This window comes from Neopsephotus bourkii, unplaced genomic scaffold, assembly GCF_033783945.1.
Source record: "Neopsephotus bourkii isolate Nb327-2 ecotype Australia unplaced genomic scaffold, CSIRO-AGI_Nbou_v1 NB_144, whole genome shotgun sequence".
Lineage (NCBI taxonomy): Eukaryota > Metazoa > Chordata > Aves > Psittaciformes > Psittacidae > Neopsephotus > Neopsephotus bourkii.
The window spans coordinates 1,639,519-1,663,513 of record NW_026900661.1 but is presented as its reverse complement, the minus strand read 5'-3'; the positions used below and the strand labels follow the sequence as shown (position 1 = coordinate 1,663,513).

The following is a 23,995-nucleotide window of genomic DNA, read 5'->3' as shown; positions in this document are numbered from 1 at the left end:
GCTGGGAAATGCCATAGATAAAGGCTTAAGTGGTCAGAATTTAAATCTTAAATTGCCAGTTGCATGGCTGGCTAGAAAAAGGAAATGTGGGAAGAAGGAAGCAGTAAACATGATGATTAAGTGGATCTTACTCAGAGTAAATTATAGCATTCATGAATGAGAGTCTTCTCTTTAACAGAGAAATCATTAAATGTTAAACTCACACTATTTGTGTTTCAGTGCGTTTCATTAGGTAGACTTGCATGCGCAGAAATATCCATTCTAATTAGTATTGAAAAGAAGTCTTGTGTACAAAGCGCTGCCTGGTAGGTATTTTTGCGCTCTCTCTCAGTGAACTCATTTTATATGATGATGATTTCCTGTAATTTTTAATTAACATGTCTAAGTTAGAGATGGGGAGAATGATCAGTGTTTCATTAACTGCCTCACACTTGGAGATCTATGCAAACCTGATTGATATGGTTGCTACAGGGTACTTTGTCAAATGAGCCATCCTGACACTACCTTTCTCCCCTTGCTTTCCAGTTACATGAATTTGAGTGAAAGGCAAGAATATTTCTTGTTCCCTCTCTGGGGAAAATGATTGGCTCAACTCTCAGCATCACGATTAAAATTATACTTGCTAGTCCATAACAGATACTCCTAAACTCATAATGTTTAATATGAAACATTACTAATGCCTATTGTTGATACTGATTTATTTGACCAAATATACAAATGGATTATAGTATCTCACTGGAAAAAGTGGTTGAGATATGTGAGTGCAGGACAGTCTAGTGGTAAAGGTGATGTACTTATAAGGCTCTGGTCCCACCTCTGCCCCTAACCTGCTTAATGACTGAGACCAAATCACTGGGTACAATATTAGTATACTAAAGAAAGTCACTCACTAATGAGTATGACTAATAACAGTTTCTTCCTCCCTCAGAATGACTGTGTTCATACTGAATGTTTTTCAAGTTTAGGTTAACTTGTAGTTATTGTAGCTATAGGGTTTCTTTTGCCATACTGTGATAATGAGAAAGGAAATGAAAAGAGCAAAGGTAAAAAGGAGCTGAAACCCAGCAATATACTCAGTATTCTGCCCACAAATTATGTCATGAAGCTGAGTTGGATATTGTGAAGTCTAAGTAGAAATGCTGTCTCTGAACTTCCTTTATCTAAAGGAAACCAAGACTTATAGTCTGCTTATCATAGTAGGAAGAGCTAACTGCAATAGCAGTGATAGAGTTGATACATTATAAATTAGCCAAATACGTTTTTATGAAGTCATTATTAAAAGGAAAATAAAAACTTTTTCTTTGTAAACTGCTGAAAATGGTTATGGTATTAAAATATACTTGGTTTCCTCCAAAATTTTGGGCTTAGAAATTTGATCAAGAAATCTTTTGTCTTAAAATATGATATTCACGTGAGATATTAAGGCACATGAAGTTAATTTAAAAGCAGTTCTTGTGATATAGAATTACAGAATAATTGAGGTTGGAAGGGACATCTGGAGGTCATCTGGCCTGCCTTCTGCTCAAAGCAGGACTTGTATCAAAAGTGAGATGAATTCATTACGGTTTGTAAGTTGTTAAATGTGCCTGGTCCAGGCACATTTTGAGATCTCCAAGGACCTCAGTCTCATTGGGCAAGTTGTTCTAGTACTTTCAGGGTGAAAGTGTTCGTCTTTTATATCCCACTGTCATTTACCTTATAGCTTATGTTTTTCCATCTCTTGTTCCCAGGTGTTGGGAAGAGTCTGTTTGTCTTCTGTTTATGTAGTGGAAAATACTGCTATAGTTGTTGTCATTAGACAAATGGAGTTCCCTTACTTTTCCTTATCTGTCAGTTTTTCAGCTCTGTAACCATGTTTCTCTACTGGACTCGCTCCAGTCTCTCAATTTTTGTTGCAGCTGGGTTCCCAAAACCAGGTGCAGTATTCTAGACTTGTTATGTAGTTGGTAGTGAGTTGCTGAATGATAAATATCAATGGTAGCATCCCTACAGCTATCTGGATGTAAGGGGACTTAGTTTATCTGCCGAGCTTGCCATGAGAAATTAAATGCAACCTGGAAGGATGAGTTCCACAAATCCTTGCCTTTGCACCTTGTATTCCAGTTCTGAGAGGAAAAAAGAAGCAGATGGGAGAAAAACCCAGTTTGAGGAAGGGAGGAGGGCAGACAGCGCTCAGTTGTAATGGTGGTATTAAGTACAAGTTCTAAAGCTTCATTTTCCTGGAGAGGTGATGAAGGAGTGAGTTATGGAGGGATGAGTGAGAGTATGTCTTCTGATTGGAGCAAGCACACTGCAGGCCCTTAAAGTTGATTGAAACACTGGGGCCACTTTAGTGCTAAGCATGATGTAATGCAATGAAGTTTCCTCTTTTAACTGTCTCCAGCTCTGTAATTAGGAACGTAACCCATTGCGTTATGAGAATAAAATTTATTTTTCCTGATAGGCTTTTCAGTGTTGGGTAAATATGACAGTCAGAACACATGGTGTTTTCTTAAAAGCTGTGAATTCAAATGATGGCTTGAAAAAAGGATCTTGAGTGTTTACAATCCAGGGGAGGTCTGTCAGCTACAGAAGTTGGAGCGTGTTTTCCACCAGCTAGAATAGCCCATTTGGGGCAAACGACAGAAAAAATGAAGAAATAAATCTCCCTTGAGGAATCAGGGGGGCCTTAATTCACAATTTAGTAAAACTCATCACCTTAGTTTCTAGGCTTCAATTCTGAGTCCAGCACTAGTCAGTATTTCCCTGCTGTCAATCACTGATGTGAATTTTGCTGTTAAGTTTGTAGAGAGCATAAAAATTGCTAAAATAATGAATGTTGTTGCAGGGATAATCTGAAATGGGTGATTGGATGACAAAGGTCCAGCAAAATTCATTTTAGTACCGCCAAATGAAGAGCTGTAGATCAGGGAGTAAAAAAAAAAATGCATAAAAGACTCAGGGTAGAAAGATGCTTTGGGAAGTAGCAACCCAGCAGTCAGTGTAAAGGTATTGAGGTGTAGCTTGCTCAACATATACTTAAATTGAATTGGTATGGCAAAGAGGGCTCATGAGGTTTGTTCTCAGTGCTGAAATCCCCATCTGTATTTATGAACTGAACTTGGAAGGTCGCTCTCTCTTTCATAACCCCCTCTCCCCTCCTTTTTCTTCCTCCCTCCTTGTCTCTGGCTGCAGACTTTATCTTGACAAACTTGCTCTTTCTTCTCCAGAAAATCAGTCCGATTCTACTGGCAATTAGCCCAGGGAAGCAGAGACTGGTTAGACTAATTATTGCTGGAGGTGTAGGTAGAGGTCTACGAAGCCTAAGGCTAAACAAGAGGAGACAGATTAGAAACAGCTCTTTGGAGTCTGAGAGATGAATAATGTCTGGGCTTGGAAAGTTGTTGGATTCTTGGGGAGAACCTGGTGGTGTGGATGAAAAAATGCTGATTATTTTTCTATGTATCTGCATTCCTTTAATCCCCCCTCCGCATGTCCTAATTTTATGAGGCACGCTTGCCAAGTGATCTTTCCCTTTTAGGAAAAGAACAAAATGTTTAACACAGCTCTCCAACAGCAGCACTGTGCTGGCTTATCCAGAATCGCTATTCATGGAAACCTGTGATGAGGCTCCTGTAAACTGTCTGTGGGCTGTCCATAAAGTTTATATCAAGTACGAGTTGTAAAATTAACTTGTCATTGCCCCTGGTAGCTGCTGTTGTTCAGATCTTGGTGCCACCCCTCAGAAGTGTCCTCAATTCTAGAGCACATACTCTGAAGATAAGGAGTGAAAGGTGGGGAGAGGACCCACAAAAATGATCCAGATGCTGGAAAATAAGCTTTATGAGGTGCACTGAGGGGAGGGGGGGGGGTGCGTGGGGCTAGTCATTAATCTTACCAAAGAGGTAATGCGATTGCTGTGTGTATTTCTATATGGAGAACATTTGTCAGCAGGGGCCTTTTAACCTCCTATACAAGAGCAAGAGAAGATCCCATAGCTCAGCATTAAAGGTAGACAAACTGACCAGTAAGGACTAGGTAATCACTTCTTTATTCAGACTTTGCATCTGGGATACCTTCATTTATTCCTTTCTTCCAAGGGCCATTTGAGTGTCTGTAATGGCCTGAAATGCCAAGCAGGATGATAATTACCTGACACCTCAGAGCATCAATCCCCAAGAGGTCAGGGGAGATCTCTTTTCCTCCTGGACACATGATCGGCTCTAGTTGCAGTCCTACCTGCCCAAGTGCACACACACATACCCCCCTCCCCCCTCCCAGCCTGGAATAAGACACTGCCTGAGATAATGGATGCAGAGAACCTAGATCTTTGGCTTATCACTTCTTTATAAGGACAGCCTTCAGGAAATACAATTGTGTTTTGTGCTTTGAGGGCTGTTTCCACTGTCCAGAATTGTTGCTTCCTCATTGCTCCATCAAAAGATCATCTTCTTACACCTGTGTCACAGGCAGTTGTGACTGGGAATTTTCACCCTATTCCCCCTTCCCAGTATAAGAGCAAAATATCAAATTAGTAATTTGGCATAAATCACATCATGCCTGTTTCTGATGCATAAACCTTCAGGAACAATCATAGGATCTTAGAACATGAACGATGTTAGGGTAAGTTAGACTAGGGATACCTGTTGGGACCTAGAACCTACATTTCAGTGAATGGAAAAGCTGGACAACAAAACGCCTTAGAAGCTCTCCAAGATGCCTAAATACGAAAATAATTCACTTCAGAGAAGAAAGGAGCCACTGATGGTTTTGTTTTGATTGTTCAATTTCTTTTTAGTTTAGGGAAGAATAACTTTGTCTGCCACCTTAGTAAACATTTACCTCATAGCCTCCATCCGCTTGGATTCAATATGAATTTAGGCAGAAAATATTTAGCTTTTGTGATCTTTATCTGCCATTGTTTGCTCTCAGGTCTGTTATACTTTACTGCATTTACTGGAATTAAGGTAGTAGTTGCAATTTCTCCAGGAAATACGAAATACCTATTTCCATGGATTTGCAGCTCAGTTCTAAGCATTTTGGATAGGAAACATTTAGCTACAGGCAGTTATTTAATTTTTATTTCTGTTCTTTTCCTTTGGAGTAAAAAAACCTTCTGAAACTATAAACTAAACAGGTTGTTTTGGAGGCTGATTTCCCCCTCCCCTTTTCATTTTTGGCCATGCCTCTACCCCTCTTCTAGTTCAGTGGGACAGACCCTTTTCTCTAGTCTGTCAGTGTGAAATAACTGAAAATCACTGCAAAGCTAAATGGTAATGAATTATTAAAGACAGATGCAGAGAAATGTATCTCTAATGCATTGTTTTGTGGGGAGAGGAGAAAGTTGCTTTTGGTTGGGTTTGTTTTGTTTTTTCTTAAGAAATACTTAGCAGCTGGTCTTGATTTTAGACAGATCCATTCCACAAACTTGCGACTAAGCCGCTTCTCAGTCACAATAGCACTCCTGGGTGTGGTGAGTTGGGTGTTCAGTCTGCGGATCTCAGCAGCCTTGTTCACATTAGCTGGCCCTGCACAGCCACAGACTCTTAGTACACTTTGCTCTGAGAAAATACAAGTAAAAAAGGAAGGGCAGCCCTAGGTACCAAAACAGAGACTTGCCTGGGCTGTGATCAAAGACCCTGCATGTTTTCCTAAGCTGTTTCTCTTAAGGCACTGGGGAGTAAATATTTCTTGGGGACTGACAGTTCTCCAAATAGCTTAACCTGGTGAGAAAATGGACACTGCTTGAGTTGGATAGGAACCAAGGAACTGAACTGATGTGTTTAAGCATCTGTTTTCCCCTTCCTGGTTGATGTGTTTCTCTGCTAGCACACTTAATGCCTTTTTATTTTATTCATGGGGTGTTCACATTATTTCCGGTATCTGATGGTTCTTATTTTTTTCACTGTCACTCTCGGTGTCCTTTACATCCATACTCTGGACCTCCTAGTTAGTTTGTTCAAAATATTTTTTGTGATCTTGTGCCTTAGTGCACTTGATTAAAAGTGGTATGTGTTACATCGCCTCCCTGAGAAATGCACTTGAGATGCTTCTGTCCTGACTTGGGGAAGGGAGAGGGAGGCTACAAAAAATATCAGTTCAGGTAAATTGCTGTCTGTTTATTGCCTCAGAGATTTAAGGCCCACCTTCTCTGTGTTAGGGAGTATGGAGGAGACTTGATTTCTTTCCCTGCTGCTAGAGAATCAATGCCCTTGAAATTGCACAGGTTTCTGAGCAGGGTGGTTTGTGATAGAAGTAGGAAATCTCTGGATTGAGCTAACAACTCTCAGCACTGAACTTCGACACCTGTAATTACTTTCCTCTTATAGCAATAATAATGATGCTGTATTAATTAACTAATACTGTAATGCTAGCTTATTTTAACTCTGAAAGAAAGCCTGAGCCATCTTGATCTGTATTTTTTCCTATATTGTGCACAAGAGTTTTCATTGGGATACCATTCACATGTTTGACTGTTGCTAGTCAGATTTTAGCTGAAACAAACTACTGTTTCCTTATTTTGACACTCTTCCTGAAGAAATGTCACTCTTTTTCCCACTGGGAGAAAGAGAGTGTATTGGAGTATTGGCAGGGAAAATAGATCTTCCTTGACTCCCCTTCCTCCCCCCCATAAACCTTGATCAGCTTTTGACATGCTTGTGTCTTCAGGAGATGGCTGAGTAATCTTGAGTGGATGTTTTATTCATTTTATTGTGCCTACAAAATGAACTTCTACAAGGCTATTTCTTGGGCTGGATTGAAAGCATCTTTTCCCCTACTGCTTGCTGCTGAAAACTACCGGCCTAATGCCCAATCTAAGATAATGGGATTGGGAGAGGTTGGAATATTATTTCTGAGCTGATGAAAAGATTTCCCCTCCTCCCCAAAGGGGGGGTTTTCAAGGAGTTGAATGTTTTGTTTTAGCTCTATGGGTGATATATTTTTGCTTGGGCTTTAATCTTGTAAAATTCTTGCAAAATACAGTATTTCTAAAAAAAACCCTCAAATATATGTATGTGGTCATGGGTTGACATAAGAGGTCTCAGGTCATTTCCAGTAGCTGACCTTCTCCTTTACACTGGGAGTGAACTTTTGCTTTAAGAAATGTCTATTCAGAGAGATCTTCAGAAGTGCAACTTCCTACTACAGGATAAAAAGCATTAAGTGTAACCCTAGCTGTTCTCTTTGAGTAGTCTCATGTCCCTTATAACCTGGCCTTTAATGTCATACATTTGTACAACTATGTGCGTTTTGTGGAATACATACTGCGGTTGTTTCTCCTGTGCGGGGAATATATGAGACTTTTGCAAATACCGGTTATATCAAAATCCGATCCTTCCCTTCAGGAAAGAAATTTCTAGATCTGATTTACTTTTAATATGTTTAGAATGGGCTTAATCCAAATTCCCATTAGTTTAAATAGGGTTTGGATCAGGCTCAAAATAAATGCATGGGTACGGAAGGGTGAGGAGGGAGCAAGAAAAATATCCGTCTGCTAATAACGTGGAACTGAAAAATTGCCATTGGTTTGGGCTGTAGCCTCTCGCTCTGGTTATTAGTGCCTTTCTGTCATAGCATCAGTTCAGCCCCAAACTCGAGAAAAACAATTTGCAAGAATTAAAGGTTCAGATTTTTTTTTCTTTATTTTTTTTGGGGGGGCGGGGGGATAAGTTAATTTCCATAAGAAAAAGACTCTTGAGTTGTAAACAGAGCAGCTACGCTGTAAGTTTCAGAAACAGAATATAAATAGAGACAGGCATTTACAGTACAAATATAGAACAAACTCATTAGAAGAAAACATTGGAAAATAAATATCATTTCCATAGAGATGCTCAGTATAATGGACAACAGTAAATGTTCTGTACACTGTACAGAAGTTTTAACTATTTAGTAGTATTAAGTTCTGTAATAAAGGACCTTGACATGAAATACATCAGTCAGACATGCCACTTTGAAGAAATTAAACAATCTGGGGTTTTCAGTGGTTACAAAAGTAGCCTGCTGCACCTTCTGAGATTAAATGTAGTTGCATGAGTTTCTTCTTTTTCCTCTAATTTCCATTTGTTCCTTGGCAGAAAGGCAAGTAAGGGAAAAACTTATTTTTCCCATGTTGAAAATGTTGACTCTTTGGCAGAGTTTATATTATGTGTCATATAGGACATCTGTGGTATAGAAGCACATAACTGTACTTAAGACCTAGCTCTGTGAAGTGTTGGTGCATTGCTCTGAGTTGTGGGTACCAGTGTTAGGGAAAGTGGTCTTGAACAGATGCAAGACATGGGTCTGGGAACATCATCTTTTGGAAAAGAAGATCCTTAAGCTGAGTGGCACACAGAATTTATGTCTGTTTGTCCTGCTTTTCTGTTTGCCCTCTTCTTATATGTTGTTTTTTGCTCTGTTTGGATTTCTTCCACAATTTATTTAAGCATGGATTCATCCAGTCATTCTAAGAGGGTCAAGCTTGAAGGGTAGGTCATCCAGCATGATAAATCAATAGGAGGAAAGAAAAACTTCTGAAGGACTATTCACATAGAGATAGGTAAAACTTATCTCCAGAAGTATGTCTCTAGAGGCTGGTACATCCTAAGTTAGGTGGGATAAATCAGAGGGATACATCTCTGCCTCCATTTCCCACCTGTAAAATAGATGGTACTACTATGCTATGTTTAGGGAATGTGAGAAGCCTGAAATTACTGCATTTCAGAAAAGAGCCATGGGAAGGTGGTGTAAGCATTAGAGTTCAGAAGTGCTGTAGGCATGAATTAAAAATGTTTTGCTTCCAAGTCTTCTGCTGATTAGCTGTTGTTACCTGTCCATGTATCTATGAAGACAAAAAAGTAACATGAAGAAAGACGTTCTTAATAGATATCTAAAACAATCTGGGATCACAGGGCGAGAGACTGAGCATGAGAAATACCAGTCTTCGAGGGGGAGAATTTCACATTAAGACTTTGTTATTGGAACTGCTTTGCAGCCGTTGCCACGGCCTGCTAAATGCTGACATACAGAAACTGTCTCCAAAGAATCTGTTGAATGCTCAACTCCTTGCTGGAGTAAAATAAAGAAATACAGATCTAATTTATCAGGATCTACAATCTTTTCCTGCTTGTATCTACTTCTTCTGGAGGTCATTTAAGATGTATTAGAGGTTTAAGATTGGAATGCGAGGCTAATTTGAAACCTGGCTCTAAGGTGACCCATTGTGTTAATATTCTCCATACTGGTTAAAATAAAGCATAGCGTCCTGTGTGACAGGATGGCATTAGGTAGGGATCCAAAATGACATGGCATTGCCTGATGAAATAGCTGTTTCTTTTCACAGGTAATGCTGTATAATTCCCCTAGCTTTACTGGCCCTGTGGCTCTTAAATTAATGAACACCTAGGGCAGAAGCGGGGTGAGGAAGTACAGAAAGCTGGCGAAAAGTCAGTGCTCACAGATTGGAAACCTCCTGGTTTGGCTTTGGACTGGATGTAGGGAACTCTCCAGCACTCCCCTGGCCCTTCAAATGTTTTCCTTGACATATTTGGCCCCTGACCAATTTTCCCAACTGCTCCCAAGCCCTTTCTAATAGTCTCCTAACCCAGTTGGATGTTCCCTCAGCTCTTTTGTGCTCTTTCCATTGGCACAGATACGAAGTTCTGCTGCTTCAGGGATAATGTTGAAGATAAATGTGCTTTCATCCTTCTTCCTCTCAGAGGGGGTCATTCCCAGTATTTTACAGTAGCTGAATTCTGTTAATGTCATTTGAGGTGTTCCAAATCTATGCTGAATGTGGCCACAGGGAGCAGACAGGCTTGGCATTTGAGAAGGAATGGTCCCTTGTCAGACCATACAGGGGACAGTGTGTGAATACTTCTGCTGAAATTAATTATTTTACCAAGACAAGTAGAGATTAAATGGTTAAAATGAAAGGCAGATGTAGATAGACCAACTTCCACCCAGTAAAAGGATGATGAGGAGGTGGCATTTGGCCTAGTCTGTCCCTGCATGAAGCTACAGAGCAAATGGTCCTTGTTTGGAGAGACACCTTGGCCCACCCCACTGGAGGGGGTGATTGTGTTGTGGGAATAAAGGACCTTTTGTTGGTGTGTTACTCCTGGGCAATCTCCTGAATATTTTTCTTTTGCTCCTTCTCCCTTGCCCCCTGCTGGTTTTGTATTGGTTTTTGTTTTTCTTTTGTCTTTGGAATAAGGGGTGTTAAAATACCCCTGAGTATGCTAATGCTGTTCAGTACAACACTCTCTATTGCAAAAGGTGTGAAACAAGTTTTGCAGCTGCCTCTGCTATGTCTCTGGTCTTCTGAATGATATTTTAATCAGCATCACTCTGCTATAATGTAACTGCCTTCATCTTCAGCATGTTTGCCCTGGCAGTATGCCTTTCAGGAAGGAGTATGCTTTTGTCCCCTTTGGTAGATCATGATGGCCATGTTTATCTTATTTATAAAGAATGAAGTCAGGTCCTATAATATTCAGGAAATATAAAGTCCAGTGCTTAGTCATAATTAGAAGGATATTAAGCATTGGCATTCTTTGGATGATCTTGATGCAGCTTTTAAGTCCCTGCTCCCATGTACAGTCTTATAAAGCCTCCTTATGATTTGCAATTAGGTCTTATTTGAGCACTGTGAACCATTCTCAGAAATAATTAAATGCAATTTTGAGGTCAGTGTAGGTTCATGCAACCTCTGATAAATATGTTATCTAATACAATGATATTTAATCCTGTGGTTCTGGTGAAGACAGAGCAGCTGTGAGGGAGAGTATCCAGTATGAGCATATCTGCCAACAGCCCTGCGTCAAATGAGCAGTCTTCCCAGCTTGTGGTATCCTCTGCAGATGTTTCCATGTGTCTTTCATAATAATTTCTTCTTTTTTGAAATAAAGAAAATTATTTTTATATGGTTATGTCAAAAATAATAATTAAAAAAATCTCTGACTTTGAAAAAGGATTTAGTGATGCAGATTGGATGCTTGCTCTGAATTTCTGTACTATTGGGCAGTAACGCTTCATGATAGACTGGGAATATTTCACAAACAGCATCTTAGATTTTATCTTTCTCTGGTAGTGAATAGCTATGTAACTGATGGCCAAGGTGATCTGCCTATCCATAGTGCTGGATTCCTGAAATATCCAGAAGAGAGTAAAGATGTTTTACATATGTCTTCTATGGACAACAGCAAAGTTTCCTCTTGAATTTTCATCAGAATGGAAAAGAATATTCAGACAATAGATTTGCTTCTGCAAGAATGATTGTTAGTTCAATTTAGAATACATTATTAGAGGAGATAAGTACTGCTAGTCTGTACTTCAGAAAAAAATTACAATTAGGAGTCAAGCCAGAGTAGGAAAACAAATATTCTTGCTTCATGCTTTAGAAATTTATCCTCTTGGCATGTTTGCATATGTGGTTTTAAGAGCTTGTCAAATGCTATGTTAAATATTTAAACCTAAAAAATATTCCAGTTATGTGGAAAAGGCAGTGGAGGAGAACGGGAGATTTTTGTGTCAGAGGTGACACTAATTTGGGCTCTTTGAAAAAGGACAGGAAGTTTAATAGAGCAAGTAGTTAACATGTTAGGCACTGCTTGCTAAGCTGCAGATTTAAGCTACAGTTTTGGGTCTGGTAATTCTGCAGCCTTCAGCTGAGTTCCTGTTTGCTTGAACGACCTTTGTATTTGCAGGGTGCCCCAAAATTTCAAAGCTATATCTAATGATTATAGAAATGAGCAACACCATGAATATGTTGGGGTAGCAGCATTCTACATTGGCTGAACAAGTTTACGTATGCTTTGATTTTTGAGGACTGACCATTAAAAGTTACAAACACAATAGCCTCTGTCATGCTGTACCACTGAGAAGCTTGTGCCTACCCAAGCAGCCAACTGCTACAAACTAAAGTAAAAGCCTAACTGCCTGCATTGCAAATTACTGAAGACTGGAAAATACATTTGGGAAGCATCTTCACGTATATACTTCCCCCATTATTATACTTCTGTGGATTTTGTTTGCCAGTGTTCTAGGTTGATCTGTGATAAGAACCAATGTGGGTACTTCAGCCATATGGCGTGCGCTCTCTCTTTATCTGTTAAATGCAATTGAAATCAGTCAGTGGATTTGGAATTATAAGGTAGGGATGAACAGCCAAAACCACACACACACACACACATATATACAGTGCATATACAGTGTCATTACATAAATGTAATATTCTTCGGAGCTTGCATTGAAAATCTGACGTCAGTTCATGATGTGAAAACTTCCTTTTTCTGAACTTGGACTATAGACTCTTAAAGGCAGTAGATCATATTTTTGTTCTGTGTTTGTACAGTGCTAACTCAATACAATCCTGTTCTGAGCTAGATAGTGGATTAACTGTACTGGATGTCTTAAAGTTACTCTTCTGTATAAATGTTTGCAGGGTCAACGTGTATAGTATTCCATTTCAGATGGTTTTGAATCCGGTAGCAATCACAGCTGCCACTTTCAAGACTATGCACTTACTGAACTCTTGTGGATAGAAATACCTCTTAGAGAAAAGGAATTGAGCCATTATTGTGTCTTACCTTGAATTATGAACAAATTTGCTGCACAGAATTATTACTAATGCTTAAGACAAGTGCATTGGTCCGGTCAGTGACTTCATACCCAGTAAGTTCTCTCTTCTCCCAATACAATTTAGTTGGAAGAACTATAAATCAAATTTTTAAGTCTTTCATGTTAAGTCATGGGTTGCTTTTATGAACTTTATTGCCAGAGAGGAGTAGAAGCTTATGTAGTGAATTCTTAATAGCTTTAGTAATGGTCTAAATGTCTCTTTTCACTTTTCATCATAATGCTGCAACAGAGTAAACCTAAATGCTCTTTTTTTTTTCACTTACAGTTCTCCCAGTGTAATCAAATTATTGCGAAGTAGTTAATAGTATTATGGCAGTTAGTCCATGTAATAGACTTGTGGTAATATAGCTTAATAGTAACAGTCTCTTGGTTTTACTTTTCTTGTAAGAGCCTTTGTTTTAAATAATGAATGTAAAAGCTAATGTTGACCTTAGCATGGTGATTGAAGAGCCTGCTGCTGCAAAAGGGGAAATGGCTTAAGGGATTGCAGCAGTATGTGGTTGCCTGTACTTTTCCAGGGAGTTTTTTGATTATTAGTTGTCAAGAATGCTTTGGAAGTATGGGGTGTGGTGGTGATGAATTTGTAGGCTGTGCTTAGAACATCTTGATCTCCCTGAAGTAGTTACAGTTTGCAATGAAATAGTTATAGTTTAAGAAGCTGAAAAGGTGACTTAGGTTGTGTTCTTGAACAAAACAGCAGCTTATGCTCCGGTCACAGACAGTATTAAGTACCTGCTCAAGTGACTCTCATAAACACTTCTCTTGATTTCAGTGGTTCATTCACATAAATTAAATTAAACTGATGTTAAAAACTTTGCAGGAACTTGAGTCTGTCTGAGCAGTGTATTTTCTACCTGGCTCTGGCTACCCACAAGTATTTACAGCATGCTCTCACCTTCTAATAAACTTGTGAAAACACAGAAACTTGCAATCAGAACTCGCAAACATACATTTGGAAGTACGAGTCTCTTGCTATTAAACTTCTGAATAGATGCCAAAAAAATTTACTTCAAATCACAAACGGCAAGGGTCAAATAATGCTTAATCCGTAAGATCTCCATGTAGACAGCGAAAGAGGGATCTCTGCTAAGGATGTCCATGAAAGAAAATATCATGGGGGGAGCATGGAGGAAAAAGGGGGGAATTTTTTTCCAGAAGGCAATGTTTAGGAAGAAAAAAAAAAAGGATTATGACAAAATCTTTACAGAAAAAGAAAAAAACCCCAAACCCCAAAGATAAAATATAAACGCCAGTGAAAGTGATTGATCTATAATTCGTTCCTTTTTCCTTTCTTGCCCTTCTTAGCTGACATGGTGATGAAAAGAGAGGATTAAAATGGGCTTCTTTAAAGCCAAATTTTTATTAGGAAATGATTAAAAGCACATTGTGTCTCTTAAAGTGAAGTTTTGCTCTTTTTTGGCCCAGCCTTCTGCAAAACATTTTCAGAAGAAAGCCAGAGAAAAGGAGAGGGGAAAAACGTAGATCCTTGTAACTTTTAATAATTCATGGATAATATCTGTGGAATTTTCTGTTCGTTTTCTATGTCCAGCGTTCACTGAAAACCCAGTGTACTCATGAAGACAGGTCTACATCCAGAGTGGATTTTTGGGTCAGAAACTGCTACAAATGTTTTGCTTGGAGAACTGTTTTGCACTATAGCTATCATAACAGTTGAGAATCCACCCAGGCAGGAACTAAACGATGGAAGCAGGGAAATAGCATGGGAGAACTAAGATAATCTTTGTGAACCACCACTTTCCCCACTGCCTTCCAAAAAAGAAAGGTACACAAAACAGAATTACAGTTATTACCTCCACTGAGATCTTCCAATGCACATTGCGTATGACTTTTTGGAATCCTACGGGCTTTATCTTCCATACCTTTACCTATCTGGAAAACTGCTGGCCATCTCTGGCTTTATAGAGGAGTCAAGGCCTTTAGCAGTGAAGCAAGTACTACAGCACTAATTTTGTGACAAAAGCTTTTCCCTTTTTGATTTTAAATGTGTGTGGTGTGATGCGGTTGGGGTATGCCTGCCATGTAGTAGCAAAATAAAACAATTTATTGGAAAGAAAAGGGTGAAAATACTGTCTCCTGAATTCTGTGCAGGGGACCTGGCAGAGAACTGGAGTAAGATGCTCTGTTTATTCTATTGTTCCTGAAGGCTCAGTGGTCTGTCACCTTGCTGCAAAGGGGCAGAAGATGCTGAGATCAAAGCAGGCGGTGGAAAAGTAAGCAGAAAGCTGTGAGGTGCAATACAGACTGCTCCTAAGAGAAGTCTGTGATTCTCAAATACAGAGCAGGGGATTTGTTCCAGGCATCCATGTCTTTATTTTCAATCAAAGTATGTATGTATTTTCATTTGTATTTACTGAAAACCCCAAACAACCAGAATTCTGTGAAGAAGTAATGCCTAGGGACTTTTATTTCAGGGCAATGAAAGCAGAATGGATACTATTCTTAAGTGTATTTGTCCAGAAGCACCATCAAGTGTTCATTGATCCCTAGCATACAACAATGACTTCCTGTTGCCACCTCCACTGACACACTCTGGGGACTAACTCAAAGAACTGTGGGTGAATTTAAGATGAAAAAGTTAAAAATGGCCTCACAAGTCTCCTCATAAAACAGGAATTTGGATGGACAGGGGGATCTCTAGGTAACCCTATAAATCCCTCTTTAAATAAAGAATCTGGTAAATCTAATTCTCCTCCACTTCCTGTGTTTATTCTAGCTATAAAATAAATCTAGCTTTGTGAAATTACTTTAGCTGTCCGTGTCTGATGGTAGTGTGAGCTGGTTAAGAATCATTGTTACTGTGATTATTGTTCTGTTGCTGTTGTGGTTCAAACCTCTCCCCATCTATAGGCCACCCAAGCGCTTTCACTAGGACAGCCATGTGTATGAACCATTGGCTTCCATCCAACCTGTAAAATGCTTGTAATGATGGAGTCCCATTGAAATGAAATCAGTGAAACAGGGCTGTGCTCTTAGAAATGATGCACAGAATCCAGAGATCCTGCAGATCGTTATTTCTTTATTATGAAATGATTCCTTCTGTTCTTTGGATCTGTTTATTAGTTGAGAAATACCCTGTTGTTGTTAGCAGAATCACCTGAAAAGATGCCCACAATCCAAAGGGCAGTACTGTAAAATCTGTTCAATAGCTGACCTACATTTTCTGGATACTGGGACGAAATCCACTGGCACAGCTGAAATAGTGGTCAGCCCCCAGGCAGCCTCATGCTTCTTACGTTGACACAGGATTCTGGTAACAGTGTTTAAGAATTAAAAGATGGCTCATTATGGTTTGGGGTTTTGTTTTTTTTTTTGTTTGTTTTCCCTACTAAGTAATTCTCCCTACTTGTGAAATGCAAAATAAAGAATTTTAATTTCTAAATGAATTTACCAGCCTAATTAGAAAATGCTGTCATGTGTTTTTTCAGAGCTGTGACACAGATTAAGGCACCAATCCTGCAGTATACATAAGGCATCTTACTGCACTGGCTCTCCCCAGTGAGAGGTAATCTGTAGTTACAAGAAAGCCCTTGATTTGAAGTGTGTGGAGCAGCAGCAGCAAAGAGGTGGTTCTACCCCTCTAGTCTGCTCTTGTGAGGCCCCACTTGGACCACTGTGTGCAGTTCTGGTGGTCTCAACATAAGAAGGACATGGAGCTATTGCAACAAGTCCAGAGGAGGGCCATGAGGATGATCAGGAACTGCAGCACCTCCTGTGTGAAGACAGGCTGAGAAAGTTGGGGCTGTTCAGCCTGGAGAAGAGAAGGCTGCGTGGAGACCTCGTAGCAGCCTTCCAGTATCTGAAGGGGTACTATAAGGATGCTGGAGAGGGACTCTTTATCAGGGACTCTAGTGGTAGGACAGGGGGCAGTGGGTTCAAACTTAAACAGGGGAAGTTCAGATTAGATATAAGTAAGAAGTTCTTTACTGTGAGGGTGGTGAGGCACTGGAATGGGTTGCCCAGGGAGGTTGTGAATGCTCCATGCCTGGCAGTGATCAAGGCCAGGCTGGACAGAGCCTTGAGTGACATGATTTAGTGTGAGGTGTCCCTTCCCATGGCAGGGGGGTTGGAACTGGATGATCTTAAGGTCCTTTCCAACCCAAACCATTCTGTGATGCCTAGATGAACTGTGGGTAGCAAGCAATACAGTGAGTCCTCCCCTGCTTCCTAAATGTCTTAGAAGAAGTGCTGAGGTACAGAAATGGTTTATCTGGAAGGTGCTTTGAAGCTGTTTTCATAGGGGTTAAGTTCAAGGCAGGTGGATTGAGAGTAACCAAGTAGGTGGTTTTGTGTGTGCTAGTAACCGGTTTAATTCAGGAATGTAACACCAGGCTTACCCTGTGGCAGGGTTGTTCCAACACACATTGCTGAAAATCATCTGAATTTTAAAAGTAGAATGTACAGGGATGAAAAAGTTGGCTCAGTAAGGTCAGGATTCAGTCTCCAGTTCTGCATGAATATAAGGAAACAAAGCGTAATCTCTTATATCTTTGGCTGTTTTCTTTAAAAAAACCCAAACCTCCCAGGTCAATTTTTGTGGCTTAAGAGGAATTGCAATTGTTCAGAACACCACAGTCTGAAACTTTTTTCCTTAATAATTGGAGCCAGTAGATGCTCCCAGTAGTGAAGTTTCTTTCTTTTTCTCCTTAATTGCAAGCACCAGCAGAAAGCTGTATTTAAGACACAGACAATAGAATAAATAGCTGACCTGATGGAGCGTGCTTGGGCTGTAGCCAGGAATCTCATCAGTGGATGCTCTTTCCTTTGGGAAATGGTTGTTTCTCTTGGCTTAGTAAGTCTTGTAGTAACCTATTTAAAAAGAAAAGATTTTTTTTCTTTTTTCTTGTTTTATTTTAAACCAAACCTTTATTTTTAGAAATTATCAAATTCCAACAGAGTGGTCTGGTAGGCTGTAACTCTTTTAAGAATAGGAGAAAATACTACTATTTGTGTGTTATAGATTGGTTCTGCTTTTAGTTATATCAATATGCATCCCAGAATATGTGTTCTGAATTTATTAGATTTAGATAACCCTGAGTGAGACTGATATTATAACTCGGTTCTATAAAATGTTGGGTTATTTCCAAAGTGCCATGTGTATAATACCCATAGTCTAGAATTCTCTCACAAGCTCCAGCATACAGAGGCTGAAGCATAAATTTATCCTCAGCATATTAATTATCTGAATAATCAAAGTGAATGCCTACAGTTGCTGTTCGCTGAGACTTCATCTGGTGGTCAGGGGCAGAGGAAGTGCCAGCTAAATAACAGCTTGCTCCAAACTGTTGGAGACTGACGTTGACCCCACATTAAAGAAAGCCAACAGCTGTGCAAGGAACCAGAGGCTCTTCCTTTTCTACCCCTGTGGGGTTGCTATGGGAATGTGGGTATAAGAACCATTAATATGGACTGGCAGCAAGTGAAGGAAATCTGTTTTAAATGATCTAAATATAAACCATAGCGTTCAGCTTGGCATACCAGTCATGGACTGGTGCTATACCCTGTTTGACCAGTGAATTTGTCATATGTAAAGCAAATGGAAAGTGTCTCTTCTTGACTCTTCTTAGTGACCCAAGATGTTTTATTTGTAAAAGTTCTTTATATATGTTGTTGACTGTGACATAGATGAGTAACTTAAGGAGCGCAGAGGGAAAAGAAAAAGAAAAGTGATTCTTCTAGGAACAAAAAATGACAGTTATGAAAGTTGCATTTCTGATCTTGGAGAGAGGACCAGAGCTCATTTTCTGCCTGAATTTCTTATCTGGATAATCAAAGTTAATCACTGTTTTTTTAACACTTTGGATTAAAAAAATTGTCTGTAGCTGTTCAAGACAGTTGCCTCCTAAATTTAAACTAGCAACCAGATTGGTCCTTCCTGCTGAGAAAGTTATACAAATTGCTTGGGGGCTGTCATGTGGTGGTGGGATTTATGTGGCTATTCCAACTCCACCGCTCATGTGAAACGGGCAATCTTTCACAAAGTCACCAGGTTTGCAGAAAACTTCAAGTGCAGAAATCACTCTTCTCGGAGAAAGGAAAAACCCCAGTCTCTGTAGGCTAAGAGGTAAAAAATAAAGTGAAATACAATTCAGATTTTTAGGAGACTCACTTTCGAGTTCACCAGAATAATGCTGCCCATGATCTACTTCTGTTTCTTACATTAGTTTGCATATATAAATATATTTATTCTCATTTTCTTTTAGGTGATCCTGATCCTTACCAAGTATTATCATACTGACATGGGGAAAGTGCTGGAGAGCTCTTTGTGGAGGTAAGTTCTCTGCTTTTCCTGTAGCCTTCCCCACTTTCTGTTCTCAGAACAGATCTGTATCTTTTTTTTCCTTTCTAAACTGCTGCTGAGTTGAGTTGGTAGCTTATTGATTTTAATAGATCAAGATTACTTATATTGTCATTAGCTTTTAGTCCTTCTCTTCCTTAAATGTGATTCCTGAAGTTCAGTAACAGCTTGAAGTGGGTCTTAACAGTGGAGACAAACAATGCTAGTATAAGGTAACTTCCTAATCCCACTTGGCAAGATGCCATTCTTTTTCTTTTCCTTAGAAATTTTGTATCAAAGTTACATAAAAACTAAGGAACACTTATTGTGTTGGGATGTGTCTGTTGGGAGATCTTGGTGCCTTTGAGTACTGTACTGAGGTTAGTAAATAATCCTGATTTGGAAGTGGTCACGATTGCCTGGATGAAATATATCACCGGTGCAGGTTATATTGTGTTTCACAAGAACTGGGAATATATAGTAATCCAAATAAATTTCTAAATTGATTATCATTTCCTTAACATTCATAAATTAGGAGATCAGTATGCCTGTTCCCTGTGTGTGCACAAATTGCACACTGAGGTGTGTAACAGCACAAATCCAGGGCTAGGATAAGCCTATATTATAGTAGTCATAGTGGTTACCTTCTCACGTGTTAATTTGGTTGTGCTAAGTAGACTTTTGTGCTCTTATTTTCTGTGCACCTGTATAAGTCTTCCACCAGAAATATTTGCTAGACCCATCAGGTGTGCTTCAAAAGTGACAGTATTTTACTGTTACTGATAAACATAATATTGCTCCAGTATTTGCTATGGTAGTTTTGCTGGGTTATCTGAAGCGGTAGAAACATTCTGTCTGGGTATCTTAGTAGCTGTTATAAATGACAGGAGACTTACTTAAGGAGTCTTACGTGAAATTCCTATGTAGCCCATAAGCTTCAGGCATAGAAACAAATAAGTTATCTAATACCTTGTGGCATAGGTATTTGTAAGTTTAATACTTCTCAAGAGCTTGTATGGGGACTCAACCTTCATCTGTGTGTAAGGAGCTTTACAGAAACAATCCAAGCAAAAGAACAGGCAAGGGAATAGGGAATAAAAGTCTGAGACCAGAGCATGCTGCATGCCAGCCTTGTTACTTGTGAAGGAGTCTGCGTTGTTTTAACTCTGTAGGATCTCTCATAGTGACAGTTTACTTTGCAATACCTTGTTGCAGTACTGGTGGCTGAAGAGTACAGTCTTGTCCAGGGGCAGTGGTCTGTGCAGCACAAGGGTATTTTCATGTAAAAAAGAAAGTTTTATTTATAAAAAAGGGGTGTTCAAAGGAAGTAAGAACAAATGGATACTGCCTGCTATTGACTCGGGATTAGCCTTTTCAGGGCTATGATGGTTCATTTGTAATTATCCTTTAAACTTACAAGATGCAGAATTAATTGCACATTTGTTCTGTTTTAATTTTTGGTCCAACATCTTGTGTAAAGAAGACAACCAAATGGCAATTTGGATACACCCATAATTGCGTAAACTCGCATTACTTTCCTGTTATATGTCCCTGGCCTATACAACATGTGCAATATGTTTCAAGTTTTGCTATCCACACTTCAGTGCAATCTATCATAGAAGTCTTTTAAACTTATTCAGTCAGACTCTTGAAAATAAACTCTCTGCTCTTTTGAAATAAACATAAAACAGGCTTCAGATAATGTTGCTTTCTTTTGAGAACATAAACACTTCAAACAAGGTCATTCAGACCTTGCTGACAGCTGGTGTAAAGAAGAACTGGTGTGAACTGCATTCAAATAAAATTGATGCTAGCATGCATCATAGGGAAATCAGGCCTTTTTACTTACAAGTAGTAGATGTACCAGATGCTCTGGCTGTTTATAAAACTAGGATGGAAAAGCTGAAAGGAAGTAAGTGCTAAAGAGTAGCACTTAGGGCAGGGGCAGTAGCTGATCCATGCCTAGTTATGCTCTGCTCTGGGCTCACCTCCCTTCCTGTTCCTCTGCCCACTGTGGTGTAAAAGTGGCACTTGTGGTTGCCAGATGGGGGGGAGTTACAAAGTGCCAAGATATGGAAAAGCACACATGAGACCAACTAATGCAAAAATATCAAATGTTGCCTCTCTCTGTTGATATGTAGCTCATTATTTATACTAAATCAAATGAAAATAAACACTGAGTGGAGCTGGCTGAGAATGCAAGGAGCTTCTGTGATTTTTTCTCCGGGTAAAACACTTGGGTGTGAATTGGTAAAGCTCCCTGTTTGCTGATGGAGCCAGGATGTTGCGCTCACATCGGCAGCCTGCCCAGAATGCACAGTGAATATAGTTTTAAACTTTGTTATTTGATTCTTTTTTGCATTCTTCTCATTTGCACCAGAACCAATGTACAGTAAAAGAGATATAAAAAATGGCATAGGCTTTTTTGTCAGTGAACAAAAGCCATTAATCTTTGTGAGGTTTCTGTGCCCTAGTGGGAATCCTGTCCAGTTACTTCCTGAATCAGCCCAAAGTTTTGGGCTTCTTTTTTTTCTATTTTTTTTTTCTATTTTTTTCTATGCTATTCTCTTTTTCTTTTTTTTTCCCCCCTTTTTCTTCTCCTATCTTGGCTGCCTAGATCATACCAGACACTTAAGGTTCTCTAAGTGAAAATAAACCTGTTCTAGAAACTGATCAATCCCCACCAGTTTAGTTTGTTAATGTTGCTCATCCCCTACTTTTATGTTGTCAGTCAATAAACATTATCCTACCTTGGCACTTATTGGTTATTTTGTTTCTAGTAACTGAATCTTTCTCTGAAACTCTTAATCTCTCTTTCGCCCATCACTCAGAAGAATTTTAGTTTTTATTTCCTTGCTTCATGGAACAGGGAATGAGAAGGGAAGGGTAACTCAGTGATCTGGTGATGCTTATTTGTTCTTAGTGACCTTGGAGTTAGACTTTCGACACTAATGCAAATGATGGGGAAAAACACCAGTTGGAGGCACATGCCGAGGGGGGCTGTATTCTTTTTTTGCTCATGATTTTCTGTGTCTCTGCAGAGCAGTGTTAATTTGTGTAGGTAATTTATGCCTGCCCACACAAGGCAGGTTACAGGACTGGGAGGCCGAAATTTTTATTACCTTGGAATTCTTTCACTGTTGAATAAACAGGGAAAATAGTGCTGGATAATGCAAGTTTGAACTTTTTGCTAGTAGCAGCCATGGGTGGTTACACTGAACAGGTGGAGGCATAAATCTTGGTGAAAGCATGTAGTTAGAAAACATCAGGGTGTTTCTGGTACTTTGTTAATTTGCTTATTAAGTAATTGTTAAGGTTGGGGTAAGCTGTATAGTTATTTGGCTCAAGAAAAGGTAGGGAAATAAACAGATAACATTGGTTGCCTCTTGAATGTTAATTAACTTACTGAGAAGGAGCAGAGGATTAGTTGCAGGTTTATTTTTAGAGGTTTCTAAACCCAGTACGTCTTGGGAATACAGTTTGGTTGTTCTGTTAGGCCTCATTAGCATAATGAAAAAAGATAGTGTGACCAAAACTTAACTTAAAATGTGGGTACTAAGATTATCTTCACATATTTGTACATATAGTGAAGATACTTTGCATGCTAACACTGTTCCTGTCAGAATCCACACACATCTTTCTCCAGCACACTTACAGTATGAAGGAACTGAATCAAACCATTTAGGATAACAGATACTTGAGTAGGTGTTTTCATATACTTTATGGACCAGTTTGTGCATAAATACATAGGTGCACATATTATGCAACCTCAGGTGCCTCTTGCATACGTTGCATGCCTGCAGAAGTATGCACTCGAATCTTAACTATTGTAACTTTGAATGGGTAGCCACTGAGAAATTAATGCTAGTACTTACCTGTGCAACTGAGTTAATCATAATAACATCTCTTGGAGATAATTATTATTATTACATTTTATACATGGGACAACCAAGTTGGTAACTGATTGCTGAAGGTTATGCAATGACTCGGCATTATGTGGCCGTAGAATTGGCTTAGGGTCCTGTTTCTGGTACGCATGCAGTCTTCCCCTTCTTAGCTTAATCTAAGCAATGAATAATAGATGCTGATGATGATTGCTAATAAAGTTTTGATTGCATATTATCAAGCTGTAATGATATGATAGTGCTAAAGTGACTTGCTGTGTAATTGCCATTGTTCCCAATGGCATCGCCATGTTGTTATTGCTTCACCACAGCAAAACAAATGGCATTATTTGATGTTAACTGCACTGTTAAGTCCTCTTAGCATTGTATGTTGAACCCTAGGAACTCCTATCATCAGAGATGTTGGAATATTTTGTCACATGTTGTCAATAATGAATTGCTAAATGAAGAAACAGACTTCCCTGCATGCTTAAATATGGTTGGATATCCTATCAGAATTTCCTGGGACCCTTTACTCCAAATGCAGCCTGAGGAAGGAGTGAAGTTGCACTGCTGTGTGAGCAGGTTATGAGTCCAGGTCAGTGGCTGGGCAGTAGGAAGTGGTAGCCATTGGTTGAGCCTCACTAACAGCATAAGAATTGGCAAACCTCAAGGAGTCAGGAAAATCCTGCCTTTGGCACAGCTGTTTTTACCTGCACCCACAGAAAGCCACAAATGCAGGGCAAGACCCATTTGTACAAGTCCACCGGCCATCGGTAGCAATGAGTGCGCAGTGACTGCATGGTGCTTTGGGCATTTAGCAAAGGTGTATGCCTACACTAAGGTTAAAATCCAGGCTACAAAGAGCATTAGATTCTTTTAAGGTAGTGAACAACATATACAACATATACAGTGAACAACATACCACTCAGGAAAGTAAAATTCCCATAGTGTGAGAAAGCAAGTGTGGGCATTTGTTTCCAAACTGTTTGGACTTGTAGGTGAAACTCATTTCACCTGTTTCCTGGAATTCTGTTAAAAAGTAAAATAAAGAACCCCAGTAAACAGTCTGGTGCCCCAGTGAAATTTTTTCTTGATGTGGAGTGCTGCTTAGTAAGTGAGCGACTGTGTTCTGCAACAACTTGCACTTCCAGATGGTCTCATATTGTGGTTCTGCTTTGAAAAGTGACTGCAGAAATGGCCCCAAGGGATAGAG

General features: G+C 39.4%; 1 protein-coding gene across 8 annotated transcripts in view; it reads left to right on the top strand.

Moving 5' to 3' along the window:
* Window positions 1–23,995, top strand: part of SORCS2 (sortilin related VPS10 domain containing receptor 2) — a 545,361-nt gene that overhangs the window by 161,128 nt on the left and 360,238 nt on the right. For all 8 annotated transcript variants that reach the window (XM_061369718.1, XM_061369703.1, XM_061369709.1 and 5 more), the window contains exon 2: window positions 18,822–18,889. In XM_061369718.1, the coding sequence (XP_061225702.1) occupies window positions 18,822–18,889 (68 nt within the window). The remainder of the gene's footprint in view (window positions 1–18,821; window positions 18,890–23,995) is intronic.